The following is a 20,911-nucleotide window of genomic DNA, read 5'->3' as shown; positions in this document are numbered from 1 at the left end:
GTAAATCTCCGTTCTGCTGTGCCAGTCATTCAGTTTTGTCTTGCAAAATTCCTGTGAGCTCGAGATGGCCGAGTGGTTAAGACGCGAACTTAACTGCTGTAAGGTTCGCGGTTCGAGTTCAAACTCGGCATCTCGACTGTCCCTATCTAGGGCAACCTGTCAGTATTTCAGCCCTCGTGCTCCGCTCGCATTGCACGGCAGATAGGCACCGAAAGTGTGTTACTTTTGAACCCTGCACGGCAGCTAGGCACCGAAAGTGTGTTACTTTTGAACCGTACTGGCAGGTGGAACTTTGCGCTAGTAAATCTTATGTCTAAAGCTTGTCCCCATGAGAAAGCGCCGAAATTCAGTCCCATCTCGTGCACCTCTCACTAAAAATACCTGATAGGCTGCTTCTTGACAACATAAATTCCTCACCGAGAGCCTCCAGTGATAGGCATAGATTTTTATTGAGGCTGGCGCATCCACCACCGAAGCTTTGGCTTGCTTGTATCACGCTTTTGGTGGTACGAAGTATTACCTACAGGCTTGTTTCATGAACTTCAGCAGTGTTTTCTGTTCGGTTTACCGTGATCCCTCCTCCATAAGGTTTGCGAGACTGAAATCATGATTAGTTTACCTATCAAAGTTGAACCCACCAGCACGCAGAATCCCGTCTATTTTTTCTATGATCCAGCAAGTTATTTGAGGGAGAAGTTTTGTCGTTTCTAGAAGCCAGGACGCTTATGAATATTCGATTCTTTGAGAACCCCAGCAACCACCAGACTTTCAACTGTTGTTTAGTGTTTGCATTTTTCGACAACTGAGTACCGTGAGCGGACCAGTTAAGCCTCTTGGATGAGGAAAGGTCCTTTTGGTAGGTGAGGTGTGTCTTTCAAGGGGATGTGAGACAGTGCAGAGTTGGTAATTTGCTACTACTCTTCAGAAAACCAGTTTGTTGCCACTATTTATTTCGGGTTAGGCTTGTTTCTTGAATCCCTCGCGAGGTCATCCCTAATGAGAGTTGATGAGTTGCTGATCATGACCGACTTTTAATTTCACCACTAAATGTTTGGTCCCAGTCTTTTTCAGCTGCCTGAACATCTTTTTGAGTGTGTGACGACTCACATACTTTGAGTCTTCCGACTTGTAATACAGTTTCTCGAATTATATTTCAATGTCAGGTATCTTTGTCCAAAAAAATATTTCTTGACTGTCCACCTTCACGTTGAATTTCGTTCACTAGTAATAGAAATGTACCGTTTTATGACACAAAGTGCATTTATTTCCCTCTGAGGGAAACACATAAAGTGATCAATGAAAAACGGTCTCTTTTGATGGCAGAAAATTGTGTTGGACAAATAATTGACCCTAAGTCCGGGGTGTTTCCCACCATACCACAAACAAAAAATGGGTTGTACGGCGGAAGCGCAGTGGTCACACATGTTTAATATAGCCTCTTCATTGTCTGGTAACGTGGCCTATTTCTTAGCCGCGATTTTCATGCATTGGCAATGAAAACCAAGACTGTAGAGGACGCGGTCGTTTATTGGAACTAAGCGATGACCGAGCGGGAATCAGGCGCTGCGAGTAGTATTGAGGCCACCATAAGCAAGGCATAGGGTCGCGATTTATTGAAAACATATGAACATCTAAGCGGATAAAAGTGCAAAAAGTGTTATTTTAAAGAACTTAGACCAGCGGGATAATATATAAGTGTATGTTCAGTCCATAGACACAACATTTGACGTCAGCCATTATTCTACTGTAGCCAACTCAGGATAGCATATTGTCGAACGATGGGTGTCCCCAGTCGTTTACAGTGCTAATCAACTACTGTCGCAACGTGTGTGAGTAGTGTCTAGTCAAGTGTCAGCAGCGTCCCTTCTTCTAATTGAAGGTTGATATACAGATTATTGAACCGCTGTACAATGTTGGTTCATTGTTAAGTGCTATTCAAATAACGTCTTGGAAGGATATTGACTTTTCAAAAACTTTACAAATGAGGTTTTTTTTACTTTGGTGTCTAGTGGCTTGTAATCGCCTTGTTCGAGTTGGTCAATAAGTAACTCCATATTCGAAGGCGCTCCTCCTCCTACCGGTAACCGAACTCCTTTGCAAAAGTTCGCGGGTTAGAATAAGGATTTATGAACGGTTGATGATTCTTCACCAGGATAAGACAGTTGTACAATGACCCTAGGGTTTTCAGTGTAGGTTAGTTTGACTCAGAAAAATCCTGACATTTCTTTGCGCAACCCTAGGGTAGTGTAGGTTAGTTTGACTCAGAAAAATCCTGACATTTCTTTGCGCATGTTTCTCTGTTAAGTTAAATTCAGGTTGTTTGTTCTACTGCTTTCACTGTCACTTTCTGGCCTAAGCTGTCGGCAATCGTGTTTTTCTAGCCATCATTTTCCATCTTCGGAATATCCTGGAAAACTATAGATGGATTCATGCTATCTCCTATAACACATCCCAGGTTTCGCATCATCCCCCAATCACCGCGTTCCACGTGGAATCTGAGCACTACCGAATGTGGGCTTCAATTCAGTTTAAACTTCGCTTCTGGGGCAAGTCGATTGAAGTTCAACCCAAAGGCACTGTCACGTTAGAGCTGCGTAAGTTTGGTGAGATCTACACTTGGCAAAACCCGAACCTTATTGTACACAACGTGCTGGTCGGGAAAATGTGGATCGAACATGTACGTGCGTTTTGATAGGAGTGTTTACTGCTGCTTTTTTTACCCCCATATAGCTATTGTGTGCTCTATTTTTTCTGCTACTTACTTCTCATCGGTTTAACCCCGGACTTGATTTGCGATTGTTCTCACAGCTAGTCCTAAGACCTAGTTTTTTTTCGAGATGAATTCCACTGCTTTGGCTTGAAGTGTGTGATTCATTGAGCTTTTGTGGGCTTATTCGCGGTTCAGGGTCGAAAGCTTCGCCCAACTTAAATGTCTGGCTCCTTTCGGGAGCTCGTGTTGGCTCAGTGGTTGTTGCGCGAACTTACTGGTTCAAACCCAACCTCGGCATCTCGACTGCTCCTGTTTAGACTTGGACAACCTGGTATTATCTTGTCCCTCGTGAACCCTTCGGGTGGCATGGCAGCTAGACACTGAAGGGCTGTTACGGATGATTGCTTTTTCGTTGTACCGTTAGTAGGATATGCGCGTCATCTGTGAACTGACAAGAGCAGAGTATACGGCAACTGGAAACCTTTAGCTAAACAATGCGGCTGGAATATGACAGCATGTTTGACACTGTGGTCCTTGTCTTGTGGAGTTTACAGCAACGTACAAACAGAACTACGTGAATCCAAGCCAGGCTTGAACAACCCAGATTTAGCTAAGTTCTCCTACTTCTTTTGGGTTGTGTTGTTACTACACACCAAGAAGTTACAAAAGCGTAAAAATTTGATTTTCACTGAATAGCACTCAAGCAGAGGACCGGAATTTGGTCGGATTTTGGTACCAATGAAGTCTCACATCTCCCGCCACCTTCACTTTTTCGGTGAGAATGGTTTTGTTTGTTGTTACTTACAAACAACTTCTTCGAACTGCTTTGGAGGACTGAGTGTCAGTTCGTACCGAAAAACAAATCAACCGATTCCATGGTTAACGACCCTTTTATCCATCTGCTGGTCTCCCTGGTTTCGACGATGTCCTATACGCCTCAGGATAAATGGTTCAGTATTGTATTTTGGTAAGAACTGACCACATTACTCGTAGTTACTACCCGAAAAATCCAACCTCGGTTTGACTCGGCTATTCATTCCGGTAAGAAGTGGGGTGAAGGGACACCATGCATTTTGCATGGTTTTGTAAATCGTAGGCTGTGAGCGCGTCGAATCCGTATCGATCCTAATTTTGTTGGGCGTCCAGCAGTATTCCGTGTGTACAGTTTAAACAGATGTCAGTGTGCTCACGGATTATGAAATTGCCTAAGACCATGAGTGAAATTCCACTACACTTAAATGAATGCTTCAAAAGTCTGAACATGATGTGATAGTGTTGTGAATTAAAGGGGTCTTCGAATAAAGCTGATACGATGCTTAGCCTTGTCCGATTGTTTTCTCATGAAAATGTGAAAATGTCGGTCGTTTTAGCTTCGTACAATCTCGCGGAATATCGCTTTTTCAGATTTAAATTGGCGGTGTTTTCAGTGCGAAGCAAAGCTTTTGCTTTAGGCCAACGATCTTGACGAATCTTCAGTGCCACAACTGTGAGAAATTTGAAATGACATTTCTTGTTTTGTTCTCCTGACGGAATAAAACAGTAGCAGTGCTATTAGAAGGAAAGATGTTCGAGCGAGCAGTGGCACTGACGTTTTACCAGTAGATTGCGAGAACCATTAACCGTCGTTAGCAAATTAATGTAAATCATACCAGGTGATCAAGGTACGGTGACTCGTGCCAAAAATGAAGTCTGGATTCGGGTGCCGCATTCTAGGGATGTCGTGTCTTGCGTTCTCTGTTGTCGTGCAATTTCGGATTGACTATTAGCGGAAACTGCTTTTGATTGTTCGCTTCATCCTGGTATGTATATATGGATGGATTTGAACTGTGTAATAAAAAGTTGACAATCCCTCGCCATTTATAAAATCACACTTGCACAAAAAAGGGTCATCCTAATTTTGCTCCCGTTGAAGATCATCAGCAACTCATTCCTTCCATTGTCCATATTCTGGACGCACCTAATCTGGCCTGTTTTCGTGCAGCTTTGTTGACCTACGTGAGACGGCACTTTCAAGTGAGCACTTCATTCACGGGCTTTCTTCACTCTTTCGAAACCCCCAGAGATTTAATGCAGCCACGTTCCTCGGACCTAACTAGGAGCCCACAACAGCTCCCCCATCAACTACGATGTGGTCTGCAGAAAGGGACCCCCCTTTCCTCAGGCACCCCATATCTAGTGGTGTTTTTGAGACGAATATGTTAACATTTGATTCACACTGGGACGTGGACATCTTTAGACAAGACCTTTGTCAACTCTTGGTGAAAATCTACAGCTGTTTCACTTCAACACTGTTCGGTTGGTTACTTCTGATTAGGTCTTCATCTTAACGAATTTAGCTTGGTCTGTAGATGCTGTACTCCTGAGCTAAATCTCCAACTGACAGACTGGCTAACCAGAAATAAGAATGCTGATCTACTGTTGGGTCATCCATGCTTATACGGGGTCATCGAGTATTCAAATGTACCTATCCTTTCACCTCTGAACTGCCTCATGTTAACTCCAGAGTGAGAAACTTCAGAAGTGGAATTCATGATACAATCAAATTTCAGTAATTGTGATTTCGAGCACAGGGTTCCACGGCTCGACATCTGCCCTGATGGATGAAATAAAATCGTTCAGTTGTAACATCCTTTCGGTGCCTAGCTGTCATACCTCCAGAAACAAGCACCAGGGCTGGAATACTGCCATGTTGTCCAAACTTAGACTTGAGAATAAGAAATCCTCTAATCCACGGTCGGTAAATTTGCGCTATAACTACTGAGCCTCCTTACTCTTGCTGGATGGATGCTCCTAAACATCAATTTTGGACCACTCCTGTGTACCTGAAATTCTCCTTTATATTTTCATCCTACTTCCTAGTCGTTGCCGGAAAAATTTCACCGGGAGTGGTCATCGTGAGTCACTGGAACCACACTGGATGTCGATATTTTTCACAATTCCAGCTGCGCACTCGGTGGTCCAGTCATACTATGCTTTCGTTACTTTGGTAAAATCGCTGGTCTTTTTCGTTTGCTTCATCTACCGCACTGTTGTTCTATTTCCCTTCCCAGGTTGGACAGCTAAATGTTACCAACCATAAAACAGGAATATTAGCCCAACTGGAGTTTTCGTCCTCCAGCTGGCTCAGTGGAGCACTGCATCAAGTCACTGGTCCACTATTAGTCCCCAAAGCTTCTGCTGAGTCACCAGTTGTTTCACGACAGTTCTTTGGCAATTGGACACGAGGTCTGTTCACAGTTGACCCCACAGTGTGGGAATCCCGAGAGGAAAAGATGCGGCCTATATCCGGCCGAAAGCAACCGGTACGTTCCAACTCATTTGGTTGCGTTGATTAGATTTTGAAAATGGGCGCTCAAAGGGAATTCAGGGCAGATACGAATGACACCAAGTTTGCCGCTCATGACTATACCAGGTTATGCTGTTACACGTTTAATTCCACGTCACCTAACGCCAAGTGCAACCGAGCCTGATTTGGAGTATTGAGTCACTCTGTCGAAGTTCGGATGAGCTTTATGTGTGAATAGTGAGTAATGCTGTGTGGGTGGGTGGTTAATTTACTCTTGCTTGAAAGTACGCGGTAACATGAAATCATGTAAGGATGCATATTATCCAGCGTTTGTTGATTTGGGACTACATGTTGTGGTTGTGGGTGACACTCAGTTTCATTCTGAGCTTAAGAGAGCTCAGTGGTTAAGGCGCGAACATATTAACCAGAAGGTCCGAACCTCGAGTGCTCCTGTCTAGGCTTGGGCAACCTGGCCTCCTACCTCTTTCGGGTAGCGTCGGAGCCAGTCGTTGGTAGGGTGTTACAGCTGAACGAAACGATTCATTCTGATGCATCGGTGCAGCCTACTACGGCGAAACCTGTTTACAACTATCACTGACAAGGTCCGCCAAGCGGTTGTTTTAGAAAGATGCACACCGTAATTTGGCGCATAGCCGTGAGTGGGATTCATCGCAACATGTCGTCGATTGGGGAAGATGAACCTGGTGGAGTGTAAAAAACGATGTCCTGTGTATTGTATCCAGAAAGTTGACAACCTGCTTGATCAATGTCTTGAGTGGAACTCCGAAACTGGTAGATTGCTGTTTACTATACAGTTCAGTGCGTCCGCCATATGAGGGATGCGAGTGTGAGAAATGTGAAAACTTTTGTCAACAAATCGATGCTTCAGTTTACAATACAGTCGGTAAAGGAACTTTATTATCGATATTCTGTGAGAAGTGGGAGCACTGTGTTTTCCAGTGAAATACGCAGCTCGAAAGAGTTGCATATTGGATGGCTACATTGGTTCTGTTTGATGATGCGCGATCGGAATCCATATCTAATTTGGAACAATTAATTCCCAAACAACCAGACTAATTTCACGTACTATTACCCCACGCCACTACGTGTACAGAATGAAAATATGTAATTTCTTACAGTTCGACCCCAAATGTTTGATGATGAAGTTTCAGGAAATTTCCTCTTAGTTTCTACGTAGTTTCGGTAATTTCTCCTCCTTCCAAATTTATGGATCAAACCTAGTCGCAGTACCGTCAGGATACCACCGATTCGTGTTTCGTGTTGACGTGATATTACACAGCTTGGCGAAGATCGCCTGGGTGTTCAAACAGAGCAGATGGAACAGTGTCCCATGAATCAATGTTGTTTTTTGTGTGTTTGAACTTGCGAATATGTTCAACAACGGAAGTTCCGTTGAACGCAAAGCATTTTGACGGCACATTAAAGAATTACACAGTTCCGTTTATTCGCAAGACGCTATCACACCGACCTGATTCAGTACAACGTCGCAATAACTCTGTGACCGAGAGTTTCACCATCACCACAGTGCTTGACCATGTCCTATACTGTCGAGAGTACTTTGTCTATACATCGGAACCGTCGTCTTCGAATTCCTTCGTAAGTTTCAATACACACACAATCTGACGGATTCAGAACACTTTTCTTCCTGCTACACACCCCAAGATCTTATAGGTCACCTTAACCACTTAAATCTGTGTCGAGCAACTGCATGCGTCCGTGCAATCTTGGCTGCATTGATTGCCTGCACGAGTGTGGCTAGGGCGCCAAACTATCGATCGGAATCCCCGTAATTCCCCTGACTTCTTGTTTACTCCTGCCTGGGCTTAGGCAACCTGTAAGTGTCTCGGTCCTTGCACGGCTTGGCTGTCGCTATTCGCTTTGTTTGTTTTGGGTGAGGTCCGCAGCGTACGTTCAGTCGATTTCACGATGGAGCTTGCCTCCAAAAGTATACTCAGTTACTTTTTCCAGTGATTTTGGAAGATATAGGCACCTCACTTTCGGCTACTTTCCCTCGGTACAAGCGGCTTTCTATAATAAATATCTACTCCATTTTTCACCTTTTGCTGGACCGTTTACTTCATTGCTGAGTGGTGACGATGATATTGATACCTGGTACCTTGATAGTAAAATCTGGACATTTGCTTCGTTTTGTTATACTTCTACGTATGAATGCATTCATTTTATGTAAACTACGTTGTTTCAGCCCGCACTGAGTGTGTCAACTTTATCTGCCGTAATAAGTTCATCCATACGGTAATGGAGTTCCGAGTCAAATGCTGGTAATATTTTCAAAACCGTTCTTCGCCCCCCAATCAAGGTCAGCTACTCGTAACGACCGTCTGTATTTTGTTGCTCACTTATTGGCACATATGATGTCCCCTATAGAGACGGAGTAACCGCAATGGACACGTCCTTTTCTACCACAAAAATCATAGGATTAATCACAAACGGTTGAACAATGATCTGCTTATGGTTGCATGGTTCATCTAACCAGTTTTGTCATGGTCGCCGTGTCTAGGTAGCACCGACTAGACTGACCCTCCTGGTAGAGGTAGGATTACCTTCCACCCGAGTATACACCAACTGGATTCAAAAACCTTATGTGTTGGTGACGGGTTATCATGTGATCTGCCAACTTTCATTGAGCTTCGGAACAGGCGTTAGCAATGGGCTTGGGATATCGATTGGAAAACGTGTGGGACCGTTTGGAAAGTCATCGTTTTTAGAGAGGTTCGGTAAACAATCGGTGGATTTATTGCTGGGTAACGTTTCGCTTTTGACACAAAAGCTTTGTCGGGCCAAGCGAATAAGTAAGTAGGCTGATTGGGTTTTAAAGCAGTCAGGGAACCAATCCGTGGGATTTCTTATGACTAGCCGACTTGATCAATGCTGGTTGTTCAGTCTGATGTTCCTGTTTGTTGGTTAGTGGGGATGACTAACATTTACAATAGATTGGTTAGGGGGGAGGATTTGTCTTCATGATGAAAACGGATTTTTCGTCCTTGCTTTTTCAGTCTAGGACACCTTAATTGGAAATTCCTCTTGGGGTCGTTCACACATTTCGTTCACCTGTTTTCGTCAAAGGGGGCCGGGACAAATGAGGATGGGGTTGGGGGTGGTTAACTGGATCTAACTCTACTTGCATTTTGTTTTCCATCGCATCGGCCACCAGTCGCTGTGGTGTGGATCTTGAATCCCGTCTCAGTATGTCTACATTTTCTATATCTATCCTATGCCCAGTGTCTAGTGCATGCCCTGCCATTGCCGAATCTTTGGTCTGGTATTCATCTACGTTTCTCGGTGGTCTATTTATGGAACGCTTGTGCTCACCGGTTCTGGTGTGCAGTTCCCTGGCTGTCTGACCTATATAAACCTTCGTACAGTCGTTACATTTAATTTTGTACACACAGTTCCTTGTCCTTCAAATGCACCAACACCGAGCGTAAACTCTTCCTCTTCTGGAATGCTACTCTAATCTTAGCCGTATTCGGTACCCTTCTAATGACTTCAGATATCCCTGTTTTGTATGGAATGACCGGTCTTCCGATCCACTCCTTCGGCCGAGGTGGCGGAAATCGCCAAGCATCCCAGCGTAAACAGAATAGATGGGGTAGAACTTGCAAACATGTGGAGAGCGGTCTTAGATCAGCCAAGATGACACGAGGTGGTGTGCAGTTATCAGCGAAATGGCCTGGGTCTAAAAGTACAAAATCCAAGTGAAGTTAGATCCAATTAACCACCCACCCCCATCCTCAAACCAATTGTCCCAGCCCCCTTTGACGAACACAGGTGAACGAAATCTGTGAACGACCCTAAGAGAAATTTTCTATTAAGGTATCCTTTGCTGTTTGAGCAAGGACGAAAAATCCGTTATCATCATGAAGACAAATCCTCCCCCCTAACCAATCTATTGTAAATGTTAGTCATCCCCACTAACCAACAAACAGGAACATCAGACTGAACAACCAGCATTGATCAAGTCGGCTAGTCATAAGAAATCCCACGGATTGGTTCCCTGACTGCTTTAAAACCCAATCAGCCTACTTACTTATTCACTTGGCCCGATGAAGCTTTTGTGTCAGAAGCGAAATGTCGCCCATCAATAAATCCACCGACTGTCTACCAAACCTCTGAAGCGGGCCTGGGATATGTTTGTGTGTAATGTTTATACACAGCCGCACGTGAACTGATCCGATCGCAACCGTCTTGACTGGCGATAGAACCATTCGCGTTGTCCATGTCGTCAGACTGGTGGTGCAGCCAGTGACATAATGTGTATGGATTTGTAGGACACTTTGCACTGGATTGACTACACGTGGTAATGTGGGGCAATTGTGCTATACTCTGACCACTTGGGCAGTCGTTTTCCAGCCATTCCTTAGTCGATCACATAGTACAGCTACCGTAAACCTTGGAAAGCAGCTCGGTGTTTAGACGAAGCATGAAATCCATACAACTTGGAAGCAGCTCAGATACGAACCAATGGGCAGACTGGATCATTTATTCGAATGGGTATGAGGCAAACTGACCGATGACGGGCAATATTTCGTATAGATCGACCGAGGAATAGACAATAGTGGTAAATAGGCCATTGCGACCTGATATCCTCTGTATCCTCTGGTATCCTGTCACGAGCTGTTGTCATTCGCCTAACAACGCCATTCAGATGGTTGTAGACACCATTTAAGCCATCATCCACTAGACGTGACCAAAATTGTAGAACACTTTGATAAAAGCTATTTTCTGTCGGCAATTCACAGTAACTCGTTCTGTTTATGACCGAAACTGAATCATACACGTGACTTATTCCTACAGGTATCTGGGTGGGAGATTCGAACTCGATATCACAGAATTATCATCAAAATACCAGGTCACTCGTTTCCTGTTAACATTGTTATTTCTAGGGCGCTGTGGTAAACAGTCAAATTCCCCTCGATGTCAATCTTCTCTCTTAAAATCGATATATGACTCCTTCCTGCTCATTGTCGCTCGCTTCTGTCGGTTTGGTTACCTAGGAACCGGATTAGTGTGACTATTGATGCAGAACTCTCTCGTTACCTGGACTGTGATTGGACTAAACTCAGGGAGCACGATAGTGTTTTTCCGAGCTTCCTGAGTGGTAATTTGATTCCGTTTTCAGATCCATTATCGTAGCTTGTTTCCACCGCCTTAAACGGATTAGTTTTCTTTAATATATCTTTGTCCACTTTTCGGGTAAAATAATACCGGTTTAGGAGAAACGCGGCTTAACTTAGAGGGAGCGCACATTGTCAAATTCCACCCATGTGACCGTGCTAGGTTTTTGGCGCTATTCACTTGAATGGAATGGCCAGGAACGGCATTTTCTGAGGAAAGAATGATGTTCAGAGGTAAAATTGCTTTTTAAGAAGCTTTTGTGATTCAATCTTGTTTCGGAAGCACCGTCTGTGGACAAACAACGGATTACCTCGTGACAGCTTGCTACAAGAACAAAAAGCTCGTTTTCAACAGTCTAAATGTACTGAACATTTTTTCGCCAAAATTGATTACTCTAGCTCAGTTCAGGGAATGGAGTGAGATCTCTTAAAATTGTAGCCCAAAAATCCATGCATCCGATTGTTACTACTGAGTTTGTTTGCGGAATCTTCCAGTATTTGACCGCCCGCGTAAATCATTGTCTTTCAACGACCAAATTGACTGTAGGAAACTTCCTATATATGGTTCAACCAGTCTGGACCGTTGCTTTTGGTGTGCTGTCTAGGCTATGAGGATCTTCATTTGCTTCATGTATTTGAAAGATTTTGGTATTGTCAGAGCAAGCGTTCTTTGGTTTAAGCAGACTCTCGCAGTTTCACTCTCAAAAATCTGGTTTTAAGAAATCTACTGTTTCTGCTGAACTGATCGTCTCGCAGTTGTAGAGATTCTTAAACGAAGCTGAACGAGTAAATCACGTTCTCTAAGGGTTCCGAACACTTAGGATAATCAATTGAGCTGCTTTATGTGAGTTTTTTCTACCTTTGAAAAATGGCACGGCGTAACAAGATGACGGATTTTTGTGAAGTACACTCGTTTGCAAACTAATTTGGTTTTTCGCGAGACTCACACGGAACCCAGCTGAATCTCCTGTTCGTGATGAATCCAGGCAACTGAATGTGCTGCACCAGGCCGGATTTTCGTTTTAGTTAGGTATAGGGACTGGTTGATGAAACCTTTAGGGGTGTACTTATCGAAAAAGTGAATGGTTTCCATGATTGATGGTAGTGGAGGAGATTTTCCAACTGAGATTACGTCGTGCCAGTGCCTCCAAACTATACTGGAAATCCGAGGAGCACTGTGCAGCTGCTTCGTCCTTGTTGCGAATCATCAGCAGTGTGCCTCTCACAAAACTCAGGGTTTAGAACAAGCGACCTTCCAGCCACTGCTTACCACTTAAATGGTTGGCCAGGAATGGTCGATCAGCAGTGTGATTAGCTCTCACTTACACAGGAAATGGCGTCACCCACCCTGCGGTCACGGAAACCACATTAATGACAGGACGAAATCTCAGCTGAAAATCCCCAAACCTTCTCACGCTACCGGCCAATCAATAGTGGCTCAGAGGAACACAAACTCCACAAGATAAGCGAAAGCCCCAAATGAGAATTTGTTGCTCGAGTAGTCAGTAATTAACTGACAACGTGATGCGAATTCTGAGTGGCGCTATAATTTCTAACCGAAAGAAAATCACAGTGCTGCTCTTGACCTCTGACCGCAAGGTTGCGGGTTCCAAAATCTCGGTTTCGTGAGATGCATAGTGATGATTATCCTTAATAGGGATGAAATAGCCGTTAAGTGCTTCTCGGATTCACATCATTGACAGGGCGAAATCTCAGATGAAAATTTCCGTTATCCTGATTAATATCGGCGAATACTTCTCGGGAATGCCTATACGCTGTTCGTGGGAGCCCTCAATGTACCGCATTCTGATAGCCTGCACATGGGGTGTAACTTTATTTGCATTTAACTGAATCCAAATGTGTTATCCTTGCCACCATGCTTTACAGGTGTGCACCTGCGGCAGCGGTGTGGTTAGGATCCACACACCTTTCTCTTCTAATCGGGTGCATTCACTGACGTTTCTAGTTGCAGGAAATCTACCAATAAAGGCAATTAAATTCCATGCAATTACCCACCACCTGTGTTTTGGAGAATACCATATATAACAAACGGCGAGGATTCTGGATTGCTATCTGCCGTTCTGTGGAGAAATCTCTATGAGTGTTAAATGGTTGATCTGCAATTTTAGTTCGCTTGAGGACACCTTCACAATGGGAAGATTTTCTAACAAGTCAGATCACCATTTGAAAGTTGAGAGAGCGTTAGTGTGAAGTTCGGACAAACAATATCGTAGGCAAGGTATTCATTTGACTATCAGCTTGCAGGTAACTGTTTAACGTCTCCTATGTTCAGTTGGGTGCTGAAACTCTATTTAGCAAGTACAAAATAGTGTGAATAAAGAACACTTCAACATCTTGAATACTCGCCAAACTGAACCACGTGGGTGGGGTGTTAGCGCAGCACACCTTAAGCGATAGATTTATTTCAGTTCCTTTATGTTGTTCAAAACCTCTCTCAACTACACCGAGACCCCCATTGTAGCTTGGAGGAATGCCTGGGTGTGTGGCAGACAAGCTTCAGTCAATTAGCAGAACAAACGAGGAGGCAGCGTGGGTTAATCTCTCATTCATTTAACGGTGCCCACAACTCCGTCCCACCTGAATCAATCAATAGATTGTTGCCAGCGCATATATGCAGCTAGTGTGTGTATCGTGAACAGGCATACCTTTTGACTTGGAAAAACTTTCAACCTACGATCCCATGTCATTCTCTATATCTGTTGGCAGGCTACAATAGAAGCTACATAGAGAAGACTGGGTTTGTAGTATATTATAAGACAAAATTAGACACTTACTTGGTGGTTGTTGGCTTGTTCGCTGAGCTGGGCAATTGGCAATCAAATTACCCACCATTGACCACCATCTACGCTACCTGAGCTACCGACATTTTCCTCTGTAGAATACACTTTTTTGCCTTTTAGAATCTTAGTTTTCTTCACTTTCGATATGATGGCTGATCGTCTATGAGGTTTGTTAAACTTCCTTAGTGTATTGCAGGCAAAATCGATGTGGCCCCATGATTTTGCTGAACTTCAGCGGAGTGTCGTGGAACTTACTGGGGTCGAATGAAGTTGGTAATAACCGAGTGACGAATGTCGGAACCTCAGTCTGTTTTGTCACTGTGAATACGAGTTGTACTTTGCTAGCACTTCCTGTTCTTAATAATCAACCCGCCCACCTGTCCATGGTTAGTCTCACTCATGACAACTGAAGCTCACTAGGCAAGCCAACACTGAACGGTGCTTTTATCCTAAGTTAACGAAACTACACGTAGGCCAGGTCAATGTCACGGACCAGCATGTATGCAGTCCTACTACTTAATCATGAACTTTCCGCTTCTTCAGGAGCCGAGGAGCACTGTGCAGCTGCTTCGTCCTTGTTGCGAATCATCAGCAGTGTGCCTCTCACAAAACTCAGGGTTTAGAACAAGCGACCTTCCAGCCACTGCTTACCACTTAAATGGTTGGCCAGGAATGGTCGATCAGCAGTGTGATTAGCTCTCACTTACACAGGAAATGGCGTCACCCACCCTGCGGTCACGGAAACCACATTAATGACAGGACGAAATCTCAGCTGAAAATCCCCAAGCCTTCTCACGCTACCGCCAATCAATAAGTGGCTCAGAGGAACACAAACTCCACAAGATAAGCGAAAGCCCCAAATGAGAATTTGTTGCTCGAGTAGTCAGTAATTACGTGACAACGTGATGCGAATTCTGAGTGGCGCTATAATTTCTAACCGAAAGAAAATCACAGTGCTGCTCTTGACCTCTGACCGCAAGGTTGCGGGTTCCAAAATCTCGGTTTCGTGAGATGCATAGTGATGATTATCCTTAATAGGGATGAAATAGCCGTTAAGTGCTTCTCGGATTCACATCATTGACAGGGCGAAATCTCAGATGAAAATTTCCGTTATCCTGATTAATATCGGCGAATACTTCTCGGGAATGCCTATACGCTGTTCGTGGGAGCCCTCAATGTACCGCATTCTGATAGCCTGCACATGGGGTGTAACTTTATTTGCATTTAACTGAATCCAAATGTGTTATCCTTGCCACCATGCTTTACAGGTGTGCACCTGCGGCAGCGGTGTGGTTAGGATCCACACACCTTTCTCTTCTAATCGGGTGCACTCACTGACGTTTCTAGTTGCAGGAAATCTACCAATAAAGGCAATTAAATTCCATGCAATTACCCACCACCTGTGTTTTGGAGAATACCATATATAACAAACGGCGAGGATTCTGGATTGCTATCTGCCGTTCTGTGGAGAAATCTCTATGAGTGTTAAATGGTTGATCTGCAATTTTAGTTCGCTTGAGGACACCTTCACAATGGGAAGATTTTCTAACAAGTCAGATCACCATTTGAAAGTTGAGAGAGCGTTAGTGTGAAGTTCGGACAAACAATATCGTAGGCAAGGTATTCATTTGACTATCAGCTTGCAGGTAACTGTTTAACGTCTCCTATGTTCAGTTGGGTGCTGAAACTCTATTTAGCAAGTACAAAATAGTGTGAATAAAGAACACTTCAACATCTTGAATACTCGCCAAACTGAACCACGTGGGTGGGGTGTTAGCGCAGCACACCTTAAGCGATAGATTTATTTCAGTTCCTTTATGTTGTTCAAAACCTCTCTCAACTACACCGAGACCCCCCATTGTAGCTTGGAGGAATGCCTGGGTGTGTGGCAGACAAGTTTCAGTCAATTAGCAGGATAAACGAGGAGGCAGCGTGGGTTAATCTCTCATTCATTTAACGGTGCCCACAACTCCGTCCCACCTGAATCAATCAATAGATTGTTGCCAGCGCATATATGCAGCTAGTGTGTGTATCGTGAACAGGCATACCTTTTGACTTGGAAAAACTTTCAACCTACGATCCCATGTCATTCTCTATATCTGTTGGCAGGCTACAATAGAAGCTACATAGAGAAGACTGGGTTTGTAGTATATTATAAGACAAAATTAGACACTTACTTGGTGGTTGTTGGCTTGTTCGCTGAGCTGGGCAATTGGCAATCAAATTACCCACCATTGACCACCATCTACGCTACCTGAGCTACCGACATTTTCCTCTGTAGAATACACTTTTTTGCCTTTTAGAATCTTAGTTTTCTTCACTTTCGATATGATGGCTGATCGTCTATGAGGTTTGTTAAACTTCCTTAGTGTATTGCAGGCAAAATCGATGTGGCCCCATGATTTTGCTGAACTTCAGCGGAGTGTCGTGGAACTTACTGGGGTCGAATGAAGTTGGTAATAACCGAGTGACGAATGTCGGAACCTCAGTCTGTTTTGTCACTGTGAATACGAGTTGTACTTTGCTAGCACTTCCTGTTCTTAATAATCAACCCGCCCACCTGTCCATGGTTAGTCTCACTCATGACAACTGAAGCTCACTAGGCAAGCCAACACTGAACGGTGCTTTTATCCTAAGTTAACGAAACTACACGTAGGCCAGGTCAATGTCACGGACCAGCATGTATGCAGTCCTACTACTTAATCATGAACTTTCCGCTTCTTCAGGAGTTTACAGTTAGATCGAAATGGATGAGCGGTTGTTCAACAAATGATGAAAACTACCAATCCTGCATTTAATTAGTTACTGTCGTTTCAGCACAATCAACCAATCGTCACTTGTGTGACTCAGGCAAGTGAGAGCCCGAATAAACTTGTTTGCACTGAATTGGTGGAAGGTCTGACTTTCACATGTGAGTCATTTTGTACGAAATTCTGCGCTGTGCAAAAAACGCGTTTCCTCGATCACCACAAAAGGCGCGGAGACATTTTGTACGTGCTGCTGGTTATCGGTATTTGTTGGATTCGAGCTCTGAATACTATTCAGCCCACTAAGATTTAGCTTCGTGGGAGTTCCTGATGGGATAAACCCGCTTGTTCACTCACGACAAAATGATCATTTTCATTTCGCGATATCCATTCTTCGCGAAATTTTTAAAGAATTAGAGATTGCGGCGTTTACGGCCTTTTATATCCTACAAACTACTGAGTAAGAGATGATTTTACACATTTCTACATACCTCTGAGTGGTGTTTCGTTAAAATTTAACATTTTTGTGGACATTTGACTGGCGACAATCGTGCTGAGACATTTAAGGCACAAAACTTCTTCAAACTTAGTCAGGAAAGGTGTGGTTTGCAGAGCATCAATTTTGTGTTTGTTCACAAATTATCGTTGTCAGTCGAGGATTGTTTAAATGGACGGGTTTTAATTTGACAGCTAATTCTTGATTACTGCCGAGGAAATCCCGCCCCGTACAGCCAATCTAAGTGGATAGGCTGTTTAATCCTCATTGAGAAGCATCAGCTGTAAGCATTTCACGAAACTCCAGTAGGGAGTTTCGAATCTGCGACCTTCTGGTTCGTAGTTTAAACACTTGACCGTTTGGTAGCGAGTGGCTAACCTGCAACGTGACCAACTCTCATTTAAACGGGATGAAGCGCTTCTTCTCCTTCAATCACGGAATCCAAATCACATAGTCTTTCGAGTGATAGCTTCTCACTTCCTGTTTGAGGCAGCCGTACAGTGGTTCTTGGCTTTTCAGCACTTACAGGACGAAACCTTCATTAACAATTCATTGTGTCCGTTACATCAACCAAGCTGCAGTACAAGTTTAAGGTGACTTCGTGGGTTCTCTTGACTACCCTTACCCGCACGACTTATCTTACAACAGGCACTGGGACAACGCCAAATGACCCATTTTCAGATCTCCTTTATAGTTGACGGTTTTTGTATGCTGCGGGTGAATGTCACATTTTTGTCCAATTTTCCATGCAATGCGTTGACTTAGTAATTCGGTCGACCAATTGCTCGGTCACTTGATTTGTTTGTGTCCAGGAATCAGTTACTGTAGAACACAGTAACGTCACTAAACTCTTCTCGACTCGTATGTGTTTATCACCCAGGCACACTATACTCGAAGCAAATCTTTCGACCCCAGCCAAGATGGTGACATGGTTCAATCCAGTGAATTTGGTTTCGAGATTCCGTTGCCCGAACAGCGATGTTTGTGGCGGGCTTCACCTCGTCCGGAACACTCCGGAAGTTATTACAACTTTACTCAGTTCGCAATCGGTCTCAATGAACTTTCCCCAGAATTACGAAATGCGCAATTCGAGCTGCCCTTGTCAGAAACGAATGGCTTGAGTCGAAGTCCGCGTTCTCTTCTCCCACCCACAGACAGTCGATTCCGTCCTGATATTCGCGCTCTGGAACTTGGTGATTTAGGTAAATATGGGAAAATCTCAGTCCTTCCCAGCCACTCTTCTTTCTAGATAGCACCTCTTATGATGGTTTATTGATGGTATCCTTCAGTCTGCTTGATGCCACCCTGTTTCTCATGATATTTCCTCTTATGCCACTAACCCACCCCGTGACCTTTGATTCCCAAGCTCTACAGTCTCCACCCCACTGCGACCATTTTGCCTTCGTTAACCCATTGAGTTAAACATAGTGAACTGAGCAAATAAGCACTTTGACATGGCCTATCAAGATACAGTGAGTGCAAACAGCCTTTATCTACGCCGCGATATGTTTGACTGAACGAGTTCGAGCGTCCATAAATAATACAAGAGGTGTCGAACATTAAGCCCGATATTCAACGGTCTTTGTTAATGCGACAAAACCTATCGTAACTGCAGTTTCAGTCAGCCTAATACTGAAAGTGACGATACTGTGCAGTTGACCACCTCTGTCGCTTTGGGATAATGGGAATCGGTTTGAAATGCACTCTGCGATAAACTCTGGAGACTAACTATGTTCTCTAACTTATCTAAGCTACCAGTGGATGAAACGGACTAGTTTCGGATACAGGTTACTGTGAGAAGGGAAATCTAGAACTCACAGGCAGATATCTTCAAGGAACTGACGTGGAATTTGCAAAAAGTAGAAAACTATAAGTGTGTTCCTGAGTGCTCTTTCATCGAGGTAAAGATGTCCAGTAATGAACTGCGGTCAGTTGGTGACGCGATTTATATAAATACTTCGCGTTGCTTTTAGGATGTCTGGACAAAATTTTGGCTGCTAGTTCTGCATTCCTTTTCCATACCAACCAGCTACTCGATTTCTGGCGTGTGGACTCATGCATCTGCATCTGCTCTGCATCTTAATATCCAAATGTGTGTTGTGGGATCGTAGACACCATTGGTTAGCTAATTCGTTGTGTGAGCCTAGATGAAATCAGAATCTTCCGAACGGTGGCTGTCAGCGGGTGTGTCCAGCGAATTCGGGACTGTCGCAGTATGGAAAAATGAGGAAACGTATTAGACTTGAGTAGGCAGACTTGAGTTTAGATGATTCTCATATTTTTCCGAGTCTCCCGTCACCCAGAGTCAACAACGAAGCTACATCATCACTGATGATAAACGAAAATGTACGAAACTCGCACAGGTCAAACCTATTTCAGTCGGAGGGGTCTTCTTAACTTGTGGAATTAACAAACCTATTGGTATTCATGATCGTTACGCGTGTATTCCGGTAACGAAACAGCCATTATTGTTATTCATTTCTACAACTACCCAGATGTTTGGACATCTCAGCAAGACAAAGCAGCATTCACAATCAGTTTATCAAGAGTTGTTGAACTCGCCAGCTGACGGTCTCGATCCCATCCTAATTGCTAACGTTTGTCTCTTGCCAGCACCTTGAGTTGCAAGAGTGTGAGTCCGAAGTTGGAAAATTGGCTGTTGTAAAACTGCGGTAGATGATCATCAGTCATACCATCATCCAGGCAAACCAAAAGCAGTGCAAAGCGTTCTGAAGAGAATTTGAACTGAACAGGCATTAATTATTCATCGAAAACTCGTATAGTAGAATGACAGCTCAGTATTAATCAATTCTTTGAAGACATGTTACTTTTTCATCTCCAATGATACTAACTGTCTGCTGCTTGTAACTTGTTTCATTTCGTGTTCGAACGCTTTTAATCATGCAGTGTATACGGCTCAGAAAATGCAGAAAAATACCAGCTGACTGCTTAAGTAGGAGAAAGATTAGCCCTCACAGGCTACTTGATAACAACCTTCGATCTCGTCACTTCTTTTGCTGTCAACAGGATGTGATTTGCTACGTAGACCACCCTTCGACTTCGTAGACGTTGATGAACAAGGACTTAAACCATTGGCTGATCTAATACCAATCGTACACAGATAAGATCCATAAATATGCGGGTCTTATGAGTATTCCTGTTCTCGCCTCGCTTCTGAAGATTGATAGTGCAGCGAGAAGAAATCTGAGCCCACGGTACCTCCGCGGTGCGTTCTCCGTTTGTTTTCAAAGGAGAGTAACGTAACACACCATCCCTCAATTATTGGGTTAATTTAATGTGGAAAAGGCTGTTTTTACTAGCGATCGCCTCTGGTTGATCATCGTCATCCCTAGTGCACATTGGGAAACGTGTACTCCCACTGACCGCCTCAGAAACCTAGTTAAGGAAAATAAAGCAAGGGTAGACTGAGAGGGACTTTCTCGGTACTGATTTATTTTATCCATTCTCGTTCTGTTGCGTCATCTATGGCGACAAGGTCAAAAACCCTATAGAGGTGATTTCGTGCTCACCAATACTTCGAATCTAGTGTGGTTTATCCAGCTTGTTCAATGCTAACCAATTTTGTATCCTTCCTTGTAGAGGTTGCCGCTTCTGAAAAAGAACGTCTTGAGCAGAAGCAGCGCCGTGTACGCAAGGCTGCTGAGAACAGTGTCAAGAATCCAGGTTCCACTGCCACTCGCGGCACGTCGTCGAA

General features: G+C 43.9%; 1 protein-coding gene across 1 annotated transcript in view; it reads left to right on the top strand.

The window, feature by feature from the left end:
• Positions 1–20,911, top strand: part of T265_09527 (hypothetical protein) — a gene marked incomplete at both ends in the record, with an annotated part of 31,688 nt that overhangs the window by 9,810 nt on the left and 967 nt on the right. Inside the window, 3 exons of the mRNA XM_009175624.1 lie at positions 2,456–2,677; positions 5,761–6,012; positions 18,077–18,398. Coding sequence (XP_009173888.1) covers positions 2,456–2,677; positions 5,761–6,012; positions 18,077–18,398 — 796 coding nt within the window. The remainder of the gene's footprint in view (positions 1–2,455; positions 2,678–5,760; positions 6,013–18,076; positions 18,399–20,911) is intronic.

Source organism: Opisthorchis viverrini, assembly GCF_000715545.1.
Source record: "Opisthorchis viverrini unplaced genomic scaffold opera_v5_285, whole genome shotgun sequence".
Classification (NCBI taxonomy): domain Eukaryota; kingdom Metazoa; phylum Platyhelminthes; class Trematoda; order Opisthorchiida; family Opisthorchiidae; genus Opisthorchis; species Opisthorchis viverrini.
Note: the sequence above shows the minus strand (reverse complement) of the source record. Positions and strands in the feature narration are given on the sequence as shown.